The sequence below is a fragment of the Rhincodon typus genome, chromosome 29 (assembly GCF_021869965.1).
Source record: "Rhincodon typus isolate 14 chromosome 29, sRhiTyp1.1, whole genome shotgun sequence".
In the NCBI taxonomy this organism is placed as follows: Eukaryota; Metazoa; Chordata; class Chondrichthyes; order Orectolobiformes; family Rhincodontidae; genus Rhincodon; species Rhincodon typus.
In genome coordinates this window covers 37,382,901-37,406,665 of record NC_063360.1, presented here as the reverse complement: position 1 = coordinate 37,406,665, position 23,765 = coordinate 37,382,901, and the positions used below count along the sequence as shown (strand labels likewise).

The 23,765-nt window shown below is 45.2% G+C and overlaps 1 protein-coding gene across 1 annotated transcript in view; it reads left to right on the top strand.

Annotated features, from left to right (window-relative positions):
• Window positions 1-959: 959 nt before the first annotated feature.
• The window catches only part of ano8b (anoctamin 8b), a 39,955-nt gene continuing 17,149 nt past the window's right edge, over window positions 960-23,765 (top strand). The window contains exons 1-6 of the mRNA XM_048613949.1: window positions 960-1,031; window positions 2,752-2,904; window positions 5,319-5,445; window positions 9,204-9,259; window positions 18,416-18,490; window positions 18,776-18,931. Of these exons, the coding sequence (XP_048469906.1) occupies window positions 960-1,031; window positions 2,752-2,904; window positions 5,319-5,445; window positions 9,204-9,259; window positions 18,416-18,490; window positions 18,776-18,931 (639 nt within the window). The remainder of the gene's footprint in view (window positions 1,032-2,751; window positions 2,905-5,318; window positions 5,446-9,203; window positions 9,260-18,415; window positions 18,491-18,775; window positions 18,932-23,765) is intronic.

Below are 23,765 nucleotides of genomic sequence, written 5' to 3'. Positions count from 1 at the left end.
AGTTTCTCCCTTGGCCAGCTGCAGGGACAGGCCAGTGGAGTGGTCACCAGCAATTCTCCCAACTCTAATCTAGCTAACATACCTGCCAAAGGGGTCAGTACCTGAGCTGGCGGATGGTGCAGGAGGCAGCCCTTCTGGTATCTGCTCTGTCTGATGTGGAGGAGGGGAGGTGAACTACCCCCTTGACCACAGAGACCACCGACATCCCGCTCACTCCTGCAGGAGGCGAGAGAGGGAAAGCATCAAGATTGAGAGTTAAAAGTTATAGTATGAGAATAAGACTGGCACAGTAGGGGCCGTGACAGAGCAGCACAGCAATGAACGATGTTTCTTACTCAGTTGCTGGGAACGCAGAGGTCTTGACATCGCCACAGGAGCAGTCCAAGTTATCACCAGGGCCAAGATCCTCTCCTCAGGGGGGGTTAGGAAAGAAAGAACTAACACCCAGCATCCAGCCAGGCTCTCCCAGCCCTGTGATTGACTCCTATAAAGAGAGAACAGGGGGGAAGTGAGTGAGGTGAAAATGGTTTGCAGTGTTTTGTGCTGATGTGATCAAGTGTTGTGTGGACATGTGGGAGCAAGTGACGGAAGATGTTGCAGGCAATAGAGAGAGAGGTAGCGCATGAGCCTCGGTGGGAGCTGGGTACAGCCACAGAGTGAGTGTGAGCTATCAGAGAAAAGATCTTGATGGAGAAGAGAAGACCATTGATGTTCTTCCTACAGTGTTGGGCGTTTCTCCAGACCATGGAGTTCACACTAACCTTGGTGGCAATCTCACACTGGGCCAGCAGAGCCCGGTGTTGTGGCCTTATATGCTAGCCATGGTGCAACTGCATACCCCCACCTTGAAGTCAAAGCCAGCTTGTCCAGAAAGCCAGGTGCCAATTTCCTCTTGTCTGTCATGTCCAAGGTGAATGTGTCCAATCATGCAGGGCAGCTCTGGACTGATCAGGGGAATAATGATCTTTCGAATATGGCCCGGTGACAAGGATCCTGAGAAATCCCAGCAATGGAAAGTGCTTCCAGCTCCAGTGAGTGAGAGAATTGGGCTAGCATTAGATAAGAAGGTGCCAGGGTGTGGTATATAAGTAATGGGGTGAGTTTGGGATGAATGTGCAAGAAAATCCTTTCAACCCAGCAGAGAGAACCCTTCTACTAATGCCAAAGAAACTGACTTTTAATGATTTTCTGATTTTCTGGAGAAGGGTCTAGGCCCAAAACGTCAGCCTTCCTGCTCCTCTGATGCTGCTTGGCCTGCTGTGTTCATCCAGCTCTACACCTTGTTATCTCTGACTTTTAATCAATTTCTGTTGAGATTCAGCCCAAAGATTCATCTCTTTTCCCAGCAATATTCTTTACACATACTCAGTCTCAGTAATGTATAACTCCTATTTAACTCTCCCATTTCTTATTTAACTGAATCTTTCCAGTTCTGATCATCTCCAGACTTTGTTTTCAGTTCTGACAATCAGGAAGTTTCTGCAAATTTTCACAACTTGGAGATTGCGTTAAACTCCCACAGTCTGAGAATTTCTAGCAAACCAGCAAGCTGCCCTTCTGCTGGGATAAAATCTGATATTTTCCCTGAACTGAAACATGATTTTTCTCAACCTATTAGTTGACCATTTGTTTCTGTTTAAAACTCAGCATGGTAAACACTTCATTAATTAATAACACAGGTATCTGATCAAGTCATTTAACTTAAATCATATGCTTTCTTTGAAATGATGTACTTGATTTACTGTTCCAAATGACCTTCTGATGTCTTTAAAGAAAAGGTTATGTTCACAAAACTAAAATGAAAATCTGAAGAATTTCTGAAGAAGGGTCCCGACCCGAGACGTCAGCTTTCCTGCTCCTCTGATGCTGCCTGGCCTGCAGTGTTCCTCCAGCTCCACAGTGTTAGTTCAGACTCCAGCATTGGCAGTTGCTACTATCTCTAAAATGAAAATCTATTTTACTTCTATTTTAAGATCCAAATTCCTAACTCATATTATAAACCTGTATCACATGATTTTCTGTATGATATTTTAATGATTTAATTTGATTTATTACTGTCATGTGTACTGAGGTACAGAGAAAAGTGTTGTTTTATGCATTTTGCAAGCAGCTTGTGCTGTACAAATGCATCAGGGTAACAGGACTGAGTGCAGGATACAGTGTTATAGCCACAGAAAAAGTACAGAGAGAGATCAATGTTAATGTTAAAGAGAAACTGAAAGAACTGTGGATGCTGTAGATCAGGAACAAAAACAAATTTGCTGGAAAGGCTCAGCAGGTCTGGCAGCATCTGTGAAGGAGAAAAACAGAGTTAACGTTTCGGGTCCGGTGGCCCTTGCTCAGAACAGTTCGAAACGTTAACTCTGTTTTTTCCTTCACAGATGCTGCCAGACCTGCTGAGCTTTTCCAGCAACTTTGTTTTTGTTGTTGTTAATGTTAAAGAGGTCCATTCAAAAGTCTGATAGCAGAAGTTCTGGAAGAAGTTGTTCTTTAATCTGTTCGTACGTGTATATGAACTTTTATATATTCTCCCTGACGGAAGAGGGTGGACAAGAGTACTATTGGGGTGAGAGGGGCCTTTGATTATGTCGGCTGCTTTCTCCATGCAGCACATAGATGAAGTCAATTGATGGGTGGCTGGTTTGTGTGATGTATTGGGCTGTGTCCACAACTCTCTGTAGTTTCTTTTGGTCATTTAATGCTTCTCATCTCTCTCTCTCCCCGCACCACCCCCCTCCCCCACCTCGGCAGGGTGTCAAGTGTGTCAGTCCAGTTACAGGTTGCGAGGACTACTATTACCCACCTTGGAAAAGGCGGTTATTCCAGTATTTTGTCAGTCTTCCTGTCTGTCTCTTCTGTCTCTGCGTGGTCTTCTTGACCATGTTAATCTGCTTTGAACTGCAGGTCAGTACCAGCCACCTGTTTCAGGCTCCTGTGTCACAGATGACCCATTTGTGAAACCTTGTTCAGCATAACTAAAGCATGGTTGTAATTTTTCTTGTGAGAATACAGCAGCTGTTTTGTAAGCATGAAATGGGATGCCTCATGTGCCATAAATTGAGTGCAGATTCCAAAAGATGTTCTGCAATTTAACACAGAAAAACATGCAATTAAGATCTAGTTCTGCAAATATCAAACGCATTAACTTAGAGAATTTTAGCCCAGCTACATGTCACTACAAACGTAATGCAAGCCAAGAATGTTAATTTATAAAATCAGTTCTCTTTTACTGCTATCAACAAGTAATCCCAATGGATCCAAACCCCATTCTATTCCAACCCACTGTACGCTATCCTATCGGACCCAAGCCCTTTCCTAATACTCCCACTGTACGCTATCCCATTGGACCTAAGCCCTTTCCTAATTACTCCCACTGTACGCTATCCCATTGGGCCCAAGCCCTTTCCTAATTACTCGCACTGTACGCTATCCCATTGGACCCAAACCCCTTCCCATTCTCTCCCACTGTATATTATCCCAGTGGACACAAGCATCTTCCTATTCTCCTCCATTGTGCAATCTCAGTGATCAACAAATGGCCAAACCCAATTAATTATAATTCATAAAAGGTGATAGTTGATGTAACGAAATGTTTTCTTTGTGTTCCATTATGTTGCATTATTGAACTTTGAACTCACATAGTCAAGGTACTGGTCAGAAGAATGCTTAATTGGATGAAGGAATTATTGGGGTCAGGCACGAACCAGCCTCGTGGGCTTCACTCTGTAGGGCTATCACAGAGCTCCAATCAGCTCCCTATACAGTGTATGGCTAAACCAGCGGCACACAGTGTGTGCTGTGTAAAGCCTTGGTCAACTCCAGTACACTCTGTACTTTGTCGGTGTCAACCTCACTCAGTAGCTATCTGAGAGGTGTGATTAGTTAACAAATTAAACATTGTCACATATAATCTAAACTTACAGTCTAGGGCAGCAGTGAAGGAGTGCTGTATTGCCAATGGTGCTTTCTTTCAGATGAGAAATAAAATCACTTGTTTATTAGTATCATATCATTATAAAATGGTTACAGTGCAGGAGATCATCCAGCCTGTCAAGGTAGTACCAGCTCTTTGCAAGAGAAATTAATCTGGTCCCACTCCCCTATTCTTGCTCCGTAACCCTGGTAATAATGGTTATGCAGGTACTTATCCAATTCCCCCTTGAAAGGCACAGTTGAACCTGCATCCGACTTACTCTCAGGCAGTGCACTTCTAACCATTCACTGCGTAAAACAGTCTTCCCCTTAATGCGTTTGGTTCTTTTGCCGAGGTAGTCAGAACAGCCAAAGAGACCCACTGCTCATTACAATCAGGTATTGGCATGATGCCGGGTTATTGGACACATCTCCAATGACAGGTAGTTTGTATCAAACAGCATGTCCCTTCATGTTTGGAACACGCAGAGCACTGACCATACTAAACATAGTGTCCAATATTAAATGTGTTTCCGTAACTGGACAACATTTACTGAACAAGTCCAACTGTGTGAGAATCACGCTGACATCCAGTTGAAGATTATCAGTCAAGTTTGCAATATAGCTCACTTATTCCTGCTAGACGCCACCATGTGTTCACCTGCGGGGCCCTGTCCTTTGCAAACAGCAATAATATATTCATACATTATGTCTTTTTATCCAAACAAAATGCTTTGGAACAATCATTCCTTGTGCAGTTTGCAACCCAATGCCTTGACCAATCAGAGTGAACTTTCCTGATTTGAATTTAATTAAACACTTGAGGCTTAACTATTCTTTGGTGCATTCCTCATGGCAACACCTCAACCAATCAAGGCCACTTGCCAACCAATGAACACCCTTTTCTCATGCACTATAAATTGTTGTTCCCATAGAAGCTTGGTGTTCTTGCAATACTGTCCTATTGAGTGCAAAACAAAAAACTTTGATAACATGTCCCTTTCTTTTCAGCAATAAACCAGTCAAGAAAAGCAGTAATACTGGCCCCATGGCAAACACCTTTTTCCAATCCAAAAAATACCCATTTACAACTACTCTGTGTTTCCTGTCACTTAACCAGGATTGTAAATTAGAGAACCCACGACATTATCCAGAGATCAGGAGATTTACTCCAATGTGCTAGTCATTATTTATCCCTCAACCAACACCACTATAGAAGAACTTCTAATCTTTAACTTCAGATGTTGCTAATGTTGAGTTACTTTCTCAGTGAACTACACAAAAATAGTCACTATACTCCAATAATAATTCGGTGTGCCTGAGACTGTTTGATTCAGAGGGCTTTATTTTCTCAAGTCTAACAAATACTTTGTTCGTAATTTATTTTCTGCTTTCCCATTTTCCAGGAATTTGTGTCAAGTGTCAAAGAATTGCCATGGATAGTCACCTATTTTCCTAAAATCTTTTTAGCTGTTGTGATTACAATTCTTGACGATGTTTACAAGAAAATTGCCTACTGGCTAAATGACATGGGTATGTACTAAATATATTTTCCCCTTCAGGGGGTGGGGGGAGCGTGGGGCCAATTACTTAAGTTTATTAAGATTTTCATCTTATTTTTTCATGGGATGTGGGTGTTGCTGGCTGGGCCAGCATTTATTGCCCATCCCTAATCGCCCTTGAGAAGGTGGGGGTGAGCTGCCTTCTTGAACCGCTGCAGTCCACCTGCTGTGGGTTGATCCACAATGCCCTGAGGGAGGGAATTCCAGGATTTTGACCCAGTGACATTGAAGGAACAGCAATATATTTCCACGTCAGGATGGTGAGTGGTTTGGAGGGGAACTTGCAAGGGGTGGTGTTCCCATATATCTGCTGCCCTTGTCCTTCTAGATGGACGTAGATGGTACCTATTGCTGAGTGTCGATGCTGGAGGGAGTGAGTATTAAAGGTGGTGGGTGTGGTGCCAATCAAGTAGGCTGCTTTGATTTTTTTTGTATTCATTCACGAAATGAGGGTGTCACTGGCCAGCATTTATTGCCCATCCCTAATTGCCCAGAGGGCAGTTAAGATTCAACCGCATTGTCATGGGTCTGGAGTCACATGTAGACCAGACTGGGTAAGGAAGGCATTTTCTTTCCCTAAAGGACATTAGTGAACCAGATGCCCTGGATGGTGCCAAGCTTCCTGAGTGTCGTTGGAGCTGAACTCATCCGGACAAGTATTCCATCAGACTCCTGACTTGTGCCCTATAAATGGTGGACAGGCTTTGGGGAGTCAGGAATAGGTTACTTGCTGCAGTGTTCCTTGCGTCTGACCTGGTTTTGTAGCTATTGTATCTATATGGACAGTCCAATTCAGTTTCCCGTCAATGGTGATGCCAGGAACTTGGTGGTGTGGGAATCAGTGATGGTAATCCCATTGAACATCATTACCAGAAGGATGTTAGTTATATCAAGGGACTAAAGAAGCTGGGGTTGTGCTCCCTAGTTCAGAGAAATTAGATGTCCAAAATCAGGAAGAATTTTGACAAAGCGATTGACGATAAATTGTAGAAACGGATCAATAACCAAAGGACAAAGCTTTAAGGAGATTGGCAAAAGAACTCAATTGATAAATGAAGCAAGGCATTTCACAGTGAGTCTGAGTTAGAAATGGATATGAAAGGGAACAGGGTGATGTTAGAGGAACAGGGGTGGGGAAGGGTCTATGTCCTTCAGAGGATTGTGAATCTTTGGAATTCTTCACCCCCCAGGATTGTGGATGCTCTACCATCGGGTTTATTTAATGCTGAGATTGATGGATATTTGCTTTCTCCACCAATCAGGAGATTATGAATAGGGAAGGAGTGTGGGACTAAGGGAGAGGATCAGCCATGATCTTATTGAATAGTGGAGCAGGTGAGTGAATGGAGGTAGGTCACAGATTAGCTACAATCTCATTGAGCAACAGAACAGGCCCTACGTGTTCCAAAATTACCTGTGAAGTCAGTGAATGCAGAGTAACCCAACAAGACAAGACTTGCTGAATTTTGGAACTCTTTTCCTGGTTTGCAGATTCTGGTCCATTCAGTGAACAGATCACCATCACTGAGCTGCTGTAATTGCACATTGAGCAGTTTTTCATGGATCAGTATTAGAAGTGCAGCTCAATTTCCTCAGGTTTTGAGTATCTCCAAGCCTCAGTCAAAAATCACTATAGAGTTGTATGTGTTGCGATGGAGACACTGTTTTTAACCACCTTAGGACAAGCCTCCCTCTGATCCAGGTATAATGGTAAAATTGCCTTTGTCCTACCAGACCATTAGGCTGCTCTCTCATGACAGAGAGATGACTGGTGATGGTTTAACCTGAGGGTCACCATGCCTCAGGTGAGGGGAGAGGTTGAGAAGGAGAGACCTTCATGATAACTTCTAGCTGGTGCAGGATTTGAACCCATAATGTTGGTGTCACTCTGATTGCAAACCAGTCAACAGAACTAACTAATATCAATGAGCCAGATGGGTCTTTATGGCATTTGACAATGATCATGTGGCTACCATTAGACTGGCTTTTAACTGAATTCAGATTTCACCATTGGCTGTGGTGGGATTTGAACGCATTAAGCTGGGTTCTGAGTTCGGAGCTCAGTGACATTACCACTTTATCACTGCTTCCCCACAGTATTGGTATTGAGTTTACATGACCAAAGCAGCAGTTCAAAAGTGAGCATCCATGAGACCCTTTGTATTGTCAACTGCAGCAGGTGTGTAATGTACTGCACTCTGTGTCTGCACGTCCAGTCCTGTCTCTCAATCTACCACAATCATCACGGGCTTCACACCGTCACCCTCTAACCCGTACTACTGATTCAAACCAGTCTTCCAACTTCAGATTCCCACATGGTTGAGTCTAATTTCCTCCCTTCTTGGTTGATGTTGAGGATTTGCTGGTTAAATATACGGATGCAGTTTGCATAAACTAGTGGATTTGCTAGCGTTTAGAAAGTTAAGGGGTGATCTGATCGAGGTGTTTGCAATGTTTCAAGCAGCTGATAGGGTCAATTTGAGAGAAACTATTTTGGGGGTTGGGGGAGTCCAGAACCTTAAAATCCGAGTCAGGCCTTTCGGAACGATGTCAGGAAACATTTCCTCACACAGAGAGCACTGCGAATCTGTAACTCTCTCCAAAGAAGCTGGAGGGCTTTTGGAGCCTTCAAGACTGAAGCTGATAGATTTTGGGGTAAATGGAGCCCTGGTACATATTAGGATTGATCTAACAGGTGGTGAAGCAGGCTGGAGAGGTGAAGGAAGTCTGCTCCCCTTCCTGTATTACAGAGGAGTGAGATATCTACAGGTCCCAATCTACCTGCATCCAAACAGTTTCCAATGGTTCAGAAGAGCTTCAGTGACTCAGGGGAAAGCCCCATACACACCAGTATGAAACCAGATCAAGATCTACTGGCTTACACTGGCTTTGAACTGGATTCACACTGGAGGTGACCACAAGACGGGCCAATCTGTTTATTGGAATTCTGGCACCAGTAGTTTTCATGACTGTTGGCACGGATTCAGATGATGCAGAGAGACCGTATGGGGTTTATTAATCTATACATATGTTACGTTCAGCGTTTTGTTTCTACTTTTATTTTTAGACAGCTGCTATCCATCCTGACTGACCATCTCACAGCTCCTGAACGCCCACACCCCACCCTCACAGGTCCTGTTCCCACCCCCACTCCCCACCCTCGCAGCCCATGCCCCCACCCTGTATACCCACCTTCATGATCCCTGTCCCCACCCTAACAGCCCACCCCCCCAATAGCCATACTTATAACTCCTGCCCCCCAACTCCCCACCCTTCTGATATGCTGCAGCCCTTCAAACTGTGCAGTACCTCACAATGTCTAGCCCCTCCAACCTGCCTGGGCTCAATACCCCGGGTATTTCATTTGCCGGGGTGGGGTTTGAAAATTTGCTTAGTCAGCACAGGGTCAACGCAGGTCATTGCAGGTCACCATGGGGTCAGTGCAATCTCAGCACTGTCATTGGAGGGTCACCATTGGGTCAGAGGTGAGTCAGTGCAGGTCACTGTGCGGTCATTGCATGGTCAACACAGGGTCACTGTAGGGTCAGCAGTGGATCACCGAGGGGCAGTGCAGGGTCAGTGTGTGGTCAGCATTAAGGATGTAGGAAACACATAGGTTTATACTGTCCCACAATGCCTATCAAACCTGCTTTTGCTTGGTTCCATACAACTCCGAAGGGTCTGTATTGCCATGTCTCAGTCACGTTTCTCTCTGTTTCCTTCTTACAGAGAATTACCGTTTACAGAGTGCCTACGAGAAACACCTCATCATTAAACTAGTTTTGGTAAGTGTTGTCTTTTGGACGAGACATTAAACTGAGTCCTCAACTGTTGTAGAGCTATTTATGATGCAGAAGGGAACCATTCAGCCCATCAAGTCCATAGCAGCTGTCCATGAAGCAGTCCAATTGGTGCCAATCCTCTGTACAGTGCCCATCGCCCGACAATCTTCTTTCCTTCATGTGGTCATCCAATTTCCTTTTCAAATCATCAATTGTTTCCACATTCCTCATGGATGAGGTGTTCCAGGTCCTCCCCACTCACTGTGCCAAAAAAGATGTTCCTCACACCACCCCCTGCATCGCTTACCCAAAATCTTAAACCTGTGGCCTTTGTCCTTGTCAAAATCCTGAACAGGCCCAGCATATCTCCCCTCTTCTCCTTTGCTCCATGGAAAACAGCCCCAGCTTTGCCAATTACCTAGTGAGTGTTTTGAATCCAGTATAGCGGAGGCCTAGTGGTATTATTGGTGGATTATTAATCCAGAGTCCCAGGTAATGTTCTGAGGTTCAAATCTCGCTGTGGTGGAATTAAGATTCTAATAATTACCGTGAAATCATTGTTCATTGCTGGGGTGAAGCTGGGGAGTGAAAAAGGAATCCCATCTGGCTCAATAATGTCTTTTAGGGAAGAAATTACCATCTTCAGTTGGTCTGGCCGATATGTGACTTCAGGCCCACAGCAATGTGGTTGACTCTTAATTGCTCTCTGGCCAATTAGGAATGGGCAATAAATGCTGGCCTGGCCAGTGACACTCACAACTTCTGAATGAATAAAAAACGATTCTTCCGTTCTGACTGGACTTGCAATGTCACCTGTATCTCTCCCTACGAATGCTGCCAGATCTGCTGAGTTCCTCCAGCATTCTCTGTGATTGTTTCAGATTTTTAGTACTCTGCTTTTATCACTGCCAATTACATAACCTGGTAACTAAACACCACCCCGGCAGTTCCTGGTTGCTGTTTTAACTGAGGTTAGAGTTTAAACTAGCTTGACCAAAATTCCCACCATGCTTGATTGTAGCTCTTAACCATTTCTGCTGCTGGCCTCCTGACTGAACTGGTACCACTGTGGTAAATCTCCTCTGCACTCTTTCAAGGACCCTTACATCTTTCCTCCAATGCAGTGACCAAAACTGAATAGAAAGCTCTAACTGAGGCCCCCACTCTCTCAGTACATCCTACCATCTTTGAAGATGAATGTGTATGCACCCGCCCCCAGTTCCTCTGTCTGTGCACACTCAAATGTTCTTCTTCCGAAGTGTGTCACCTCACTCCTCCCTGTGTTAAATTCCAGCAGCCTTGCCACTTGTCTATCTGTTCTGCTAGCTTCTTTGTTACTTAAAGGGTTTAAACTAGTTTGGCAGGAGGTTGGGACTCTGAATAAGAGAGGGGCCATTGAGAATTCAGGAGAAAATACATTCACCATCGAGAGCAAGTTTACTATTCAGGATAGCCAGGGACACAGTAAAGGGAGGGAACAGACTTCTGGTTTAAAATGTATTTATTTCAATGCACGAGGCCTGACTGGTAAGGTAGATGAGCTCAGAGCAAGGATTGGCTCTGGGACTGGGATATTACAGCCATAACAGAAACATGGCTGAGAGAAGGGCAGGACTGGCAGCTCCATGTTCCTGGATACAGAAGCTACAGGCGTGACAGAAGTACAAGTAAGTGAGGAGGCAGAATTGTCCTTTTGATAAGGGAGGACATAACAACAGTGCTTAGAGAGGATATTGTTAAGGGGTCATCAAATGAGGCCATATGGTTAGAACGTAGAAACAAGAAGGGGATTGTCACTCTGTTGGGACTGTATTATAGATTGTATTAAGCAGCTACTAGAGGAGCAGATGTGTAGAGAGATTGCAACTACCAGTAGGAATTATTGAGTAGTACTGGTTGGAGATTTTAATTTCCCCTGTATTGACTGGGCCACTCAGAGTGTAAAAGGCCTGTACAGGATGGAATTTGTCAGCTGTGTCCAAGAAAGTTTCCTAAATCACTATGTAGAGGGCCCTATTCAAGAAGGTGCAATGCTGGACCTCCTGTTAGGAAACGAGGTCGGGCAAGAGACTGAAGTGTCAGTCAGAGAGCACTTTGGGTCCAGTGACCATAACTCTCTTAGTTTTAACATAGTTATGGAAAAACATCCACAGGTTAAGGTGTTAAACTGGAGCTGGGCCAATTTTGGGGCCATTAGGCAGGATCTAGCAGAGGTCAATTGGATGAGTCTGTTTGAAGGAAAAGGAACAACTGGCAAATGGGAGACTTTTAAATGTGTGATATCAAGAGTCCAGGGACAGTATGTCAGGAAAAGGAAGGCATACGTTGGGTTTAAGCTGTCAGGCTCAAGTGAATCCCTAGATGACTATAAAAAGTGTAGGAGCACAATTAAGAAGGCAATCTGAAGAGCAAAAAGAGGGTATGAAATGGATCTGGCAGATAAAGTTAAAGATAATCCCAAGAGGTTCTATAGCTATATTAAGATTAAGAGGATGGCTAGGGAGAGAATAGCTCCCCTTAAAGATCAGCATGGCCGTCTATGTGTGGACCCACAGGAGATGGGGGAGATTTTTAATGAATATTTGTCCTCATGTTTACTGAGGAGAGAATCATGGATGCTAAGGAAATATGGAAAACAAGCGGGGATGTTTTGGACTGCATACACATTATCAGAGAGGAGGTGTTTGCAGGCTTAAAACACATTAAGGTGGATAAATTCCCTGGGCCTGATCAAGTCCATCCTCGGATGTTGTGAGAGGATAGGGAAGAAATTGCAGAGGCCCTTGCAGAGATTTTCACTTCATCTTTAGCCTCTGGTGAAGTTCCAGAAGATTGGAAGGTAGCTAATGTTGTGTCAGCAAAACAGCAACCAGGAACTGCCGGGGTGGTGTTTAGTTACCAGGTTATGTAATTGGCAGTGATAAAAGCAGAGTACTAAAAATCTGAAACAATCACAGAGAATGCTGGAGGAACTCAGCAGATCTGGCAGCATTCGTAGGGAGAGATACAGGTGACATTGCAAGTCCAGTCAGAACGGAAGAATCGTTTTTTATTCATTCAGAAGTTGTGAGTGTCACTGGCCAGGCCAGCATTTATTGCCCATTCCTAATTGGCCAGAGAGCAATTAAGAGTCAACCACATTGCTGTGGGCCTGAAGTCACAAGCCAGGAACTACAGGCCAGTGAGCCTGACATCAGTGGTAGGCAATTTATTGGAGACGACACTGAGGGACAGGATCAACCAATATTTGGATAGTCAAGGCCTGATTAGGGATAGACAGCATGGATTTGTGCGAGGGAAGTCATATCTGACAAATCTTTTGGAGTTTTTCGAAGAGGTAACCTAGAGGGTGGATGAGGGTAGGGCAGTGGATGTTGTCTATATGGACTTTAGTAAGGCCTTTGACAAGGTCCCACACAGCAGGCTAGTCATGAAAGTTAGGTTGCATGGGATCCAGGGGGAGCAAGCCAATTTTGAATCCTATTAGCTCGGTGGTAGGAAGCAGAAGCTGATGGTTGAAGGTTGTGTCTCGGACTGGAGGCCTGTGACTAGTGGTGTGCCACAGGGGTCAGTGCTGGGACCTTTGTTATTTGTTATCTACACAAATGATCTGGATGTGAATGTATAAGGCATGATTAATAAGTTTGTGGATGATACAAAATTAGGAGACATCGATAGCGAGGAAGGTTATCAAAAATTACAGAGGGATCTTGATCAGATGAGGAAGCTAGCTGAGGATTGGCAAATACAATTCAATACAGATGTGTGAGGTGTTGCACTTTGGAAAGTTAAACTAAGGTAGGACTTATACAGTAAATGGTAAGGTCCTGAGGAGTGTTGTGGAACAGAGGGACCTAGGAGTGCATGTACATAGTTCATTGAAAGCAGCGTGACAGGTGAACAGGGTGGTGAAGAAGGCATTTAGCATGCTGACCTTCATCGGTCGAGGCATTGAGTACAGGAGCTGGGACATTACATTACAGTCGTATAAGTTGTTGGTGAGACCACACTTGGAGTATTGTGTACAGTTTTGGTCACCCTGTTAAAGGAAAGACATAGTTAAACGTCAAAAGAGTCAGCGTATAATTGCTAGAGATAGTAGGAACTGCCGATGCTGGAGTCTGAGATAACAAGGTGTGGAGCTGGATGAACACAGCAGGTCAGGCAGCATCAGAGGAGCAGTATAATTGGTAGGACTGTCCTTACAGCCTTTTCTGAGTAACGGTTTCACATTTCCAGTCCTCTGGTGTCACCCCATATTTGGGGAAGTTTAAAGACCTTCCACTATCTACACCTCAATGTCCTGTCTTGGCCACAGATGAAAGGCATCTGGACAAGGTAGCTGTGTGTACTAATGATCAAGGATGGGCCCTGTGTGTTAGCAATGCTCAAGTTCTGCACTACCAAGCAACTATCCATTTCAGTGACTTCTCCTTCTCCTTACCTCCTACCCCACCATCATCCCAATTAATATTTAAGGAATTAATGCCCCACAAAATCATGACCTTACAATTCTTGCACATCTCTAATTTCCCTGCGGATATGTTCCCTCTCTCACTTACTGTCTCTCTCACTGTGTTGCAGTCTCTCTCACCCATAGAGTCAGAAGGTTATACAGCACAGAAACAGACCCTTTGGTCCGACTTGTCAGTGCTGGCTAGACATCCTAAACTGATCTAGTCCCACTTCTGTCGCTGTATTTCTGTCTCTCTGTCTCTCTATAGCATAGCCCCAATAGTATGATCCTACTTTTGTAAATTCTCCACTCTGACCACATTGACTGTAACCTTGCTCCCTCCAGGAAATCCTGTCTTCCCAATGCTACATTGTCTTCCTTAATCCTCATTGTCACCCGTCAGCCCCCATCCCTGCTTCCCCACTCCTCACACCCCACCCCCTACCCCAGCCTCTCAGGTGGATGTAAAAGGTCACGTTTCACTGTTTTCAGCCCGAAAGCTGACCCTCTCCAGGGCTCTGAGTCCAATGTTAGTCCCTGAATGGAAATTGTGAGACCAGGTCAGACACCTCAGACCCTGCCTCGCAGGAAATTGCTGTTTCTGTTGAAACTTTCCAATTCCTGAAGGATTTCTGAAAGTTTCCCCTTCACCTGCACCCCCCGCCACAACCTACACCCCCCCACCCACCCACCACCCTGCCACAACCTCCCCTCAGTACTGGGGGTGGGGTAGGATGCATGGCCTGGGACAGGAGTGACAAACTCAGGTGCTGCTCCCTTGCTGATCCCTCCCTTACCCGTTCCCTTTCCAATTGCAGCACATTAACCCCTGTCCCCCTCCCCTCCATCCCCCAACACCTCCAAACCTCTGGACATTACCACCACCATTGACCTAATCCCAAAGACAACACCCCTGCCCCTGAGCACAGAGAGGCCCCTTGAGTCATGGGCCTTGGTGACTGAGCCTAAATGTAGCCCCCGCTGCCCCCTCCCCAATAGCCCAGGGCCAGCTCAGAAGGAAAGTCTCTATTCCTCCCCGTCATTCCCACTTGCCAGTGTGAAACGCAAATCTGCCCACCCCTAGGAATTTGGATCGGCTGGAAGTCCAGTCTCTGTCTTGCCAACACCATGATGAGGGCCCATCCCTGTTCACCTTCCTCTGGGGGAGTTTAGATTGAGCCTGATGGAGCTCTAGTCCCAGGGGAAATTAGGTCAGAGAAGCTTTGGGGACAAGGGCCTGGGGGAGGAAGAATTGGGGTGGGAGGCACGAGGGCAGTTGAGAGATTCCAAGTTTTAGAATTGAAACGTGAAAGGACATTGTTCTCATGTCAGTGATTCCTCGGGGTTAAATTTAGAAGCAATGATATTTGAGATTCAGACTCTAATTCAAGCCCAGGCCCCTCCAACAGCCCATGGTATAGCTGTTCTCTCTCAGCTTTCCCCCCTTCTCGCTGATTCAGTGATGTGCCTACACTTATTGAACTGAAGATCCCTTTAACCTTTTTCCCAGCGTGCTGATGTGCCTGTGATGATGATACTTCATCACAGCGAGGAGACATCCCAGTGTGTTCTTCTCTACAGTTCACTGGGATCATCCTTGGTATGGAGGGATTGTCTTAAGAACAAAGGTTACACAGGTTGGGACTCTGCTGTCTGGAATTTAGAAGAATGAGAGGTGATCCCATTGAAACATAGAGGATTCTTAAGTGGCATGACAGGTAAACGCTGAGATGATGTTTTCCATCATGGGAGAGTCTAGGACCAGACAGCATGGTCTCAGAAAAATGGGGCATCAATTTAAGACTGAGATGAGGAGGAATTTCTTCTCTGAGGTTTGAGAATCTTTGGAAATCCTTGCCACAGAGAACTTTGGGGGCAGAGTCCTTGTGTATATTTAAGGCTGAGATAGTTAAATTCTTGATCAGTTGGAGAATTGAGGGCTATGGGGTAAAGACAAAAATGAGTGTGAGAAATTTCTGATCTGCCATGATCTCGAGGGGCCGAATGGCCTAATCCTGTTCCTATTCCTTATGGTCTTGTGGGGCAGAGCTACAACCACCACATCTTGATGAGAGTGAAGCTCCTTCCCTCTGAGACACTCTGCCTCAGTCTTAACCTCATGAGGGTACCCACTGGATGTGTACATAACCATCTTCTTTCTCACAGCAGTCACTATATGATGCCTTTGTCACTGATTCACCCTTGAGTTAGTGTGGTGAGCCTGTGCTAAACCCTGTCTATCTTTGTGAGTAGTAAGAGCCTTGCAGTCAGCAGTCTGTACCCCAACACTCTCAGCTGGATCTGAAGCCGGATTCAGAACCGTAAACTCTGCTTGTATTCTACAGATACACTGGACCTTTTGTGCAGTGTTCTGCTGGCCAGTCTCCCACCTTCGCCCTCCACAGACAACAGCTGAGCCAAAACGCTGTCGCCCTGTTTCCTGACTCACTCTGTATCCTCTGACATTGAAAAATAACTGGACTGCAACAACAACTTGCATTTGTAGAGTGTCGTTATTATTGGAAAACCACCCAATGCACCTTAAAAGAGAACTATCAAACAAGGATAGCCATATTGGAGATTCGAGGGCAGCTGATCGAAACCTCAGTTAACATGGTGGGTTTTTTTTAATGGACTCATGGAATGTAGGCATCACTGGCTGGTCGAGCACTTATTGCCTGTCCCTAGTTGCCCCTTGAGAAGGTGGGGGTGAGCTGCCTCCTTGAACCGCTGCAGTCCATGTGCTGTAGGTAGACCAACAATGTCCCTAGGGAGGGAATTCCAGGATTTTAACCCAGCGACGCTGAAGGAACAGCAATATACTTCCAAGCCAAGATAGTGGGTGGCTTGGAGGGGAAATTGCAGGTGGTTCTGACTTATATTACTGTTCAGTCACTGCCACAGGGTCAAAATCCTGAAGTTGATGCATTCTTACAGTTATTGCAGCATGGAAAGAGGTCCTTTGATCCATCAAACATTCATCCCATTTCCCAGCACTTTGCCCGTGGCTTTTTATGCTATGGCATTTCAGGTGCTCATCTAAATACTTAAATGTCTTCAGGATTTCTGCCTCTACCAACCTCACAGACAGACAGTTCCAGATCGCCACCACCTTCTGTGTAAAAAGATGTTTCCTCAAATCCCCCCTAAACCTCCTACTCCTTAATCTTAAAACTGTGTCGTTGATTACTGACTTTACTAAGGGGGAAGGTTTCTCTTTGTCTGCATTGTTGATGCCCTTAGAACATTCCCCCCTTTATCTAACCCCCCCCCCCCGCCCCCCCCCAATTCCAGCCGTTCCTGCTGTAAGGAAATCAACCCCAGACTATCCGGTCTCTCTTCAGAGCTGAAACGCTCCATCCCAGGCAGCATCCTGTTGTATCTCCTCTGCACCCCGTCCAGTGCAATCACATCCTTCCTATAGTGCAGAGACCAGAACTGCACACAGTACTCAGGCTGTGGCCTGACTAATGTCCTACATTCAGCTCCATCAGAACCTCCCTACTCTTATATTCAATGCCTTGACTAATAAAAGTCAAAAGTCACACGACACCAGATTGTAGTCCATCAAGTTTATTTGAAATCACAAGCTTTCGGTGCACTGCCCCTTCGTCAAGTGACCTTATCCAACCATTGGCACCTCTGCATTTTGACTAATAAAGACAAGTATCCCATAGGTAACTCCCTTCCTAACAGCAAACTAAGGCAGAAAGTCGTATTGTGGTGATGTCACTGAAGTAGGAATCCAGAGGGCCATACTATTGTTCAAATCACGGTGAGGCAGCGACCGAAATTTGAATTGAATGAATAAATATGGAATGTAAAACCAGCATTAATGAGGTGACCATGACTGTCCCAAATAACAAGTGTCAGTCATGGGAGGAAATCTACCATTGCTGTGGCTGGATATATACTCTGGCTTTAGAAACTGTTATTATATATCATTATGCTATTGATTGCTGTAAAACAAAAATCCATCTGGTTCACTAATGTCTTTTTTTAAAGAAGCAAGGGTGATGTGAGAAAAATCTTTTTCACTCAGTGAGTAGTTGGATGTGGAATGCACTACCTGGGAGTGTGGTGGAGGAAGGTTCGATTGAGGCATTTGAGAGGGGCACTGGATGGTTATTTGGCTAGAAATGGTGAGCAGGGATACGGGGAAAAGGCAGGAGACTGAAACTAGGTAATAGAACTGGTATAGGTATGATGGGCCAAAGGGTCTCCTTCTGTAACAACTCTCTGATTCTGTGCTCCATTTGGCTGTAGTCCAAGACATGCTTGACTCTTAGATAACAAGGTGTAGAGCTGGAGGAACACAGCAGGCCAGGCAACATCAGAGGATCAGGAAATCTGACGTTTCGGGTCTGGACACTTCTTTATTTTCTGAAGAATGGTCCAGACCCGAAAAGTCAGCCTTCCTGCTCCTCTGATGCTGCTTGGCCTGCTGTGTTCCTCCAGCTCTACACCTTGTTATCTCAGATTCTCCAGCATCGGCAGTTCCTACTATCTCATGGTTGACTCTTAGCTGCTATCTGAAATGTGCTCCCAAATACCTCCAATCCAGGAAAGCCAACAATGGCTGGCTCCTGTGGGGAAATAAATGGGGAAAACATCAGTGTCAACAATAATCAGGGCGGACTGATGGTAATTTCCAAAATGGCAGCAGAAAATAGGCTAATCCTACATTTTGTTTCTCTTCCCAGTTTCAGTTTGTAAATTCATATCTTAGTCTTTTCTACATCGGATTCTACCTCAAAGACATGGAGCGCCTCAAAGAGGTAAGATCTCATTTCTCCCTCTCATATTGCATAATTCCATTCTCTGAGAAATTGGGCTGAATAGTCTTTTCTGTGTTGGGAGGGGCTGTCACAGGCAGAGGTGTCTTTCGGTTTGGGACTTGCAGTCACTGGGCTTCTTTGCAAGATCATGATCGCGTTTGCAAACCTCCCTCTCTCGCAGCCACCTTCCTGAACGAAGTGGTTGTGAGTCAGAGCTGTGTGTCCGGTTCTCCTTCATTTCACTTGTCTTTTCATTTCTCTGTTTCTTTCCTCTCTCCTCCACAGATGTTGATAGTCTTCTCCCTGTCCAAAAGTCTTATCCGTCAGCTAAAAGATGCCCTTCTCCCGTACATTGTCCTCAAAATCTATCTCCTCCTCATCTTCAAACGAAACATGGCGTCCACGGTCTTCATTGTCTGCTCTCGATGGCTTCAGTGCCAAGTACAAACAGCCTTGGTCTGTTCATGCATGCTTTTGCAGTTTGAGGCACAGTGCAGTGTTCAATCCAGGCAATCTTTACTCAGAGAGTAGTAAGGGCGTGGAATGCCCTGCCTGCAACAGTAGTAGACTCGCCAACTTTAGGGGCATTTAAATGGTCATTGGATAAACATATGGATGATAATGGAATAGTGCAGGTTAGATGGGCTTCAGATTGGTTTCACAGGTCGGCACAACATCGAGGGCCGAAGGGCCTGTACTGCGCTGTAATGTTCTATGTTCTATGTTCTAAAACCATTGGTTTATTTCTGGCAGAGGCTCCACCCCCAGATAGTTAACTCACGCTCATTTCTGAGGGGCAGCATGTGATCAAAAAACTCCAAATCTACCTTTTCTGAACAAAAAACTGTTACCCCAGATTGGCCATCCTGACAAAACCTCCATTGAGAGGAACATCAATCAATTCCTCATGTAACTGAAACAGGTTATTTCAGAGTGCGATTGGAATCAAACGTGGGGAACGAAATGCCCTTTCACGTTCATTATTTATACCAGAAGTTATAAAATTTAGTTTTCATTCACTCTTCATGTTTTCCCCTGAAAAGAAATGTGTGGTTTAGTCAGGATTCACAGTTTGACAGCCTGTTCTTGCCATTCTTTTAATATTTTTCCACTTTCCCCAAATCAAACATGAGGTGGGACTTGTGGAAGTCACAGTTTGTACATGGTCAGTGTGTGTGGGACCCCGTACCCGAGTGACAGTCAGTGTGTGTGTATGGGACCCCATACCCCAGTGAGAGTCAGTGTGTGTGTGTGGGACTGTACCCCAGTGAGAGTCAGTGTGTGTGTGTGGGACCCCGTACCCCAGTGAGAGTCAGTGTGTGTGTGTGGGACCCCGTACCCCAGTGAGAGTCAGTGTGCGTGTGTGGGACCCCGTACCCCAGTGAGAGTCAGTGTGTGTGTGTGGGACCCCGTACCCCAGTGAGAGTCAGTGTGTGTGTGTGGGACCTTGTACCCCAGTGAGAGTCAGTGTGTGTGTGTGGGACTGTACCCCAGTGAGAGTCAGTGTGTGTGTGTGGGACCCCGTACCCCAGTGAGAGTCAGTGTGTGTGTGTGGGACCCCGTACCCCAGTGAGGGTGTGTGGGACTTTGTGTGAATTGATTGCAAAATGGGTTAGAAACACAAGAAAAAGAGGTGTTTAAACATTTTTTTCTCTCCCAAACTCTGTGCTCATTTTGATCAATGAGTTATTTAATTAGAGTCAGTTGTTTGAGATTGCACAGAAACCTCAATACAGCTGAGTGTGTGGAATCTGAGTCAGCTTGCCAGTGTTAACCCCACTAGTCCATCTGCCCCCACCCCATATTCTTGTGTAAAACTTCACATTACACAATACTCTCTTCCATTCCTGCAGGGCCATGCTTCATTGAACAGCCAGTGACTAATGCAGATTAGATTCAGTCCCCTCCATCCCCCACTACAGAGTTCTGTATCAGATAGGGTTATTTCCCCCATTTATGTTCACTGGATCTCACTGGGTTTTCGGGACCTGTCAGATTGAACCCTGTCAAACACTCTGCTGAGGGAAGACAAAACGTTTGAATCTGCTGGGTTGCTGATTTGAAAGAGGGGAAGAGTAGGGAGGAGGATCCAGCTGATGGTGTGGGAACACGGAATGAACGAAAGGGTTGATAGTGTCTAGGACTGTTTTTGGACAAGCCTGTATGGCAAGCACAGCAAATCTGGGCAAACACAGCTTAAGTTTCTTTGTTTAAAAAAGCAACTTTGCATCTTTTGAAAAGTCCAAGGGGCCGTGTTGCATGTAAAAGGCTGATACAGGAATATGTTGTCCTCTAACAATGAACAGCAACTCTGTAAGGTTGGCCTTCCTTCCAGCTCTAACACTTTGGACAGTGAGCCAGGCAAAGCATGAGCTGTTTGCCAGACCTGTAAAAGGCTGTTGTGTGTGTGACTGAGTGATTTGTACACATGGGAGAGTGATCTGGCATCACGCATGTGACAGGCAATGCGCATATTGCTCATGTTTACACGGATTGTCAATTATGAGTGAAATCCTGGTGAATAGCCGGGTCAGCACAGGTTTAGAAAGTTGATAAGATCTCTCTCAGCAAGCCTCTGTGTTAGCCTGGCTCAGTGGCCATGGGATCAAGCCCAACTCCAGCACACAATTCCATTGGCATTCCCGGTGCAAGACTGAGGGAGCACTGCTTTTTCTGAGGTGACATCTTCAATGAGGAGACATAAATATGAAGCCCAGTCTGCCTTCTCTGATTGCGGTGGAAGATTGCAGAGACACTTTGTCGGACAAGAGCATGGAAGTTATTCCCAATGTCCTTATCTCTCTAACAACACCTAGAAACAGATTTCCTGTCACATTCCTGTCTCTCCCTAAATTACAGAAAGAGACATGGCTGTGTAAGGATTATAATCATAGAGTCCTGCAGCACGGAGACAGGCCCTTTGGCCCAAACTGTTCCATGCCAACCAAAATATCCATCCACACTCACCCCATTTCCCTGCACTTGGTCCATATCCTTCTAGACCTTTCCTATCCATGTTTTTGTCCACATGCCTTTTAAATGTTGTTAATGTACTCGCCTTGACCTCTTCTGCTGGCAGCTCATTTCATACATGCACCACCCTCTGTGTAAAAAAGTTGCCCCTCAGGTTCCCATGTATTCTTTTTCATCTTACCTTAAACTGATGCCCTCTAGTCCTCGATTCCCCAACCCTGGGAAAAAGACTGAGTGCATTCACCCTATCCATGCCTCTCATGATCTTATCCACTTCTATAAGATTCTCCCTCTGTCTCCTAAGCTCTGAAGAAAAAAGTCTTAGCTTGTCCAAACTCTCCCTGTAACTCAGTCCCTTGAGTCCTGGCAACATCCTTGTAAATTTCTTCTGCACTCTTTCCAGTTTAATAACATCCTTCCTATAGCAAGGTGACCAAAACTGAACACAATATTCCAAGTGCGGCCTCACCAACGTCCTGTACAACTGCAACAACTTCCCAACTTCTGTACTCAATGTCCTGTCTGATGAAGGCCAGTGTGCCAAAAGCCTTCTTCACTGCCCTGTCTACCTGTGACTCCACTTTCAGACAACCGTGCACCTGAACTCCAAGGTCCTTCTGTTCCACTCTCCTTAAGGCCTTACCATTCACAATGAAACTCCTACCTTGATTTGACTTTCTAAACTGCAACTCCTCACACTTATCTATATTAAACTCCGTTTGCCATTTCTGGGCCCACTTCCCCAGCTGATCAAGATCCTGCTGCAATTTCTAATAACCTTCCTGACTGTCCACAATACCGCCTATTTTAGTGTCATCCACAAACTTACCTATCATGCCTAGTACATTCTCATCCAAATCATTGATATAGACAACAAACAGCAATGGGCCCAGCACTGACCCCTGAGGCACATCACTAATCACAGGCCTCCAGTCCGACAAACATCCTTCCAGTATTACCCTCTGCTTCCTACCATCAAGTCAAATGTGTATCCAATTTGCCAACTCTCCCTGGAATCCATGTGAGCTAACCTTCCAGAGCAGCCTACCACATGGAACCTTATCAAAGACCTTACTGAAATCAATATAGACTATGTCTACTCCCCTGCTCTCATTGACCTTCCTGGTCACTTTATCAAAGAACTCTAGCAGAGTTTTGAGGCATGATCTCCCATGCACAAAGCCATGCTGACTACTCCTAATCAAACCCTGTCTCTCCAAATGCATGTATACCTTATCCCTCAGAATCTTCTCAGGTAACTTACCTCCCACAGATGTTAAGCTTACTGGTCTATAATTCCCAGGTTTTTCTTTGCAGCCCTTCTTGAATAAGGGCAAAACATTAGCCACCCTCCAGTCTTCCGGAACCTCACCCATGGCTAACGATGATGCAAATATATCAGCCAGACCTCCCACAATTTCTTCTCTAGCCTCTTGCAGGGTTCTTGGATATATCTGGTCAGGACCAGCAGATTTATCCACATTCATACATTCTAATAATTCCAACACCTCCTCTACTGTGATATGGACTGTCCCCTAGATATCATCACGAACTTTCCCAAGTCTTCATGTCTTTATGTCTTTCTCCACAGTAAACACAGAGGAGAAATATTCATTGAGGACCTCGCCCATCTCCTGCGGTTCCAAACATACATGTTCACTTTGGTCCTTGAGGGGTTGTATTCTCTCTCCAGTTATTCTTTTCCCTTTAATATACTTAAAGAATCTCTTTGGATTCACCCTAATCTTCTCAGCCAAAGCTATCTCATGCCCCCTTTTTCGCCCTCCTGATTTCCTTTTCAGTAAACTCCTGTATTCCCTATATATACCTCCAGGGATTCCCTTGATCCCAGCTGCCTGGACCTGAGCCATGAATCCTTTATTCTGGTCAAAACTTTAATATTGCTTGTCATCCAGGGTTCCCTACTCCTGCCAACCTTGCCCTTCACCCTCACAGGAACATATAGACCTTGAACTCGTGCTGTCACACTTTTAAAGGCCTCCCTCTTGCTGGAGGTCCCTTTGCCTGCAAACAAACTACTCCAATTAGTCTGTGCAAACTCCTGTCTAATTCCATCAAACTTTGCCCTAGTGGTAGAGGAGTGGCTGGTTGAGGATTAGTTAGCAATGGGTTTATGGCTGGTTAAGGATTAGTTAGCAGTAGAAGTGTGGCTAGTTAAGAATTGGTTAGTGGTGGGAGTGTGGTTCGTTAAGAGATTAGCTAAGGGTAAATTTGCAGCTGGTGAAGAATTGATTAGTGGTATGGGTGTGACTGGTTAAGGTTAGTTAGCAGTATGGGTGTG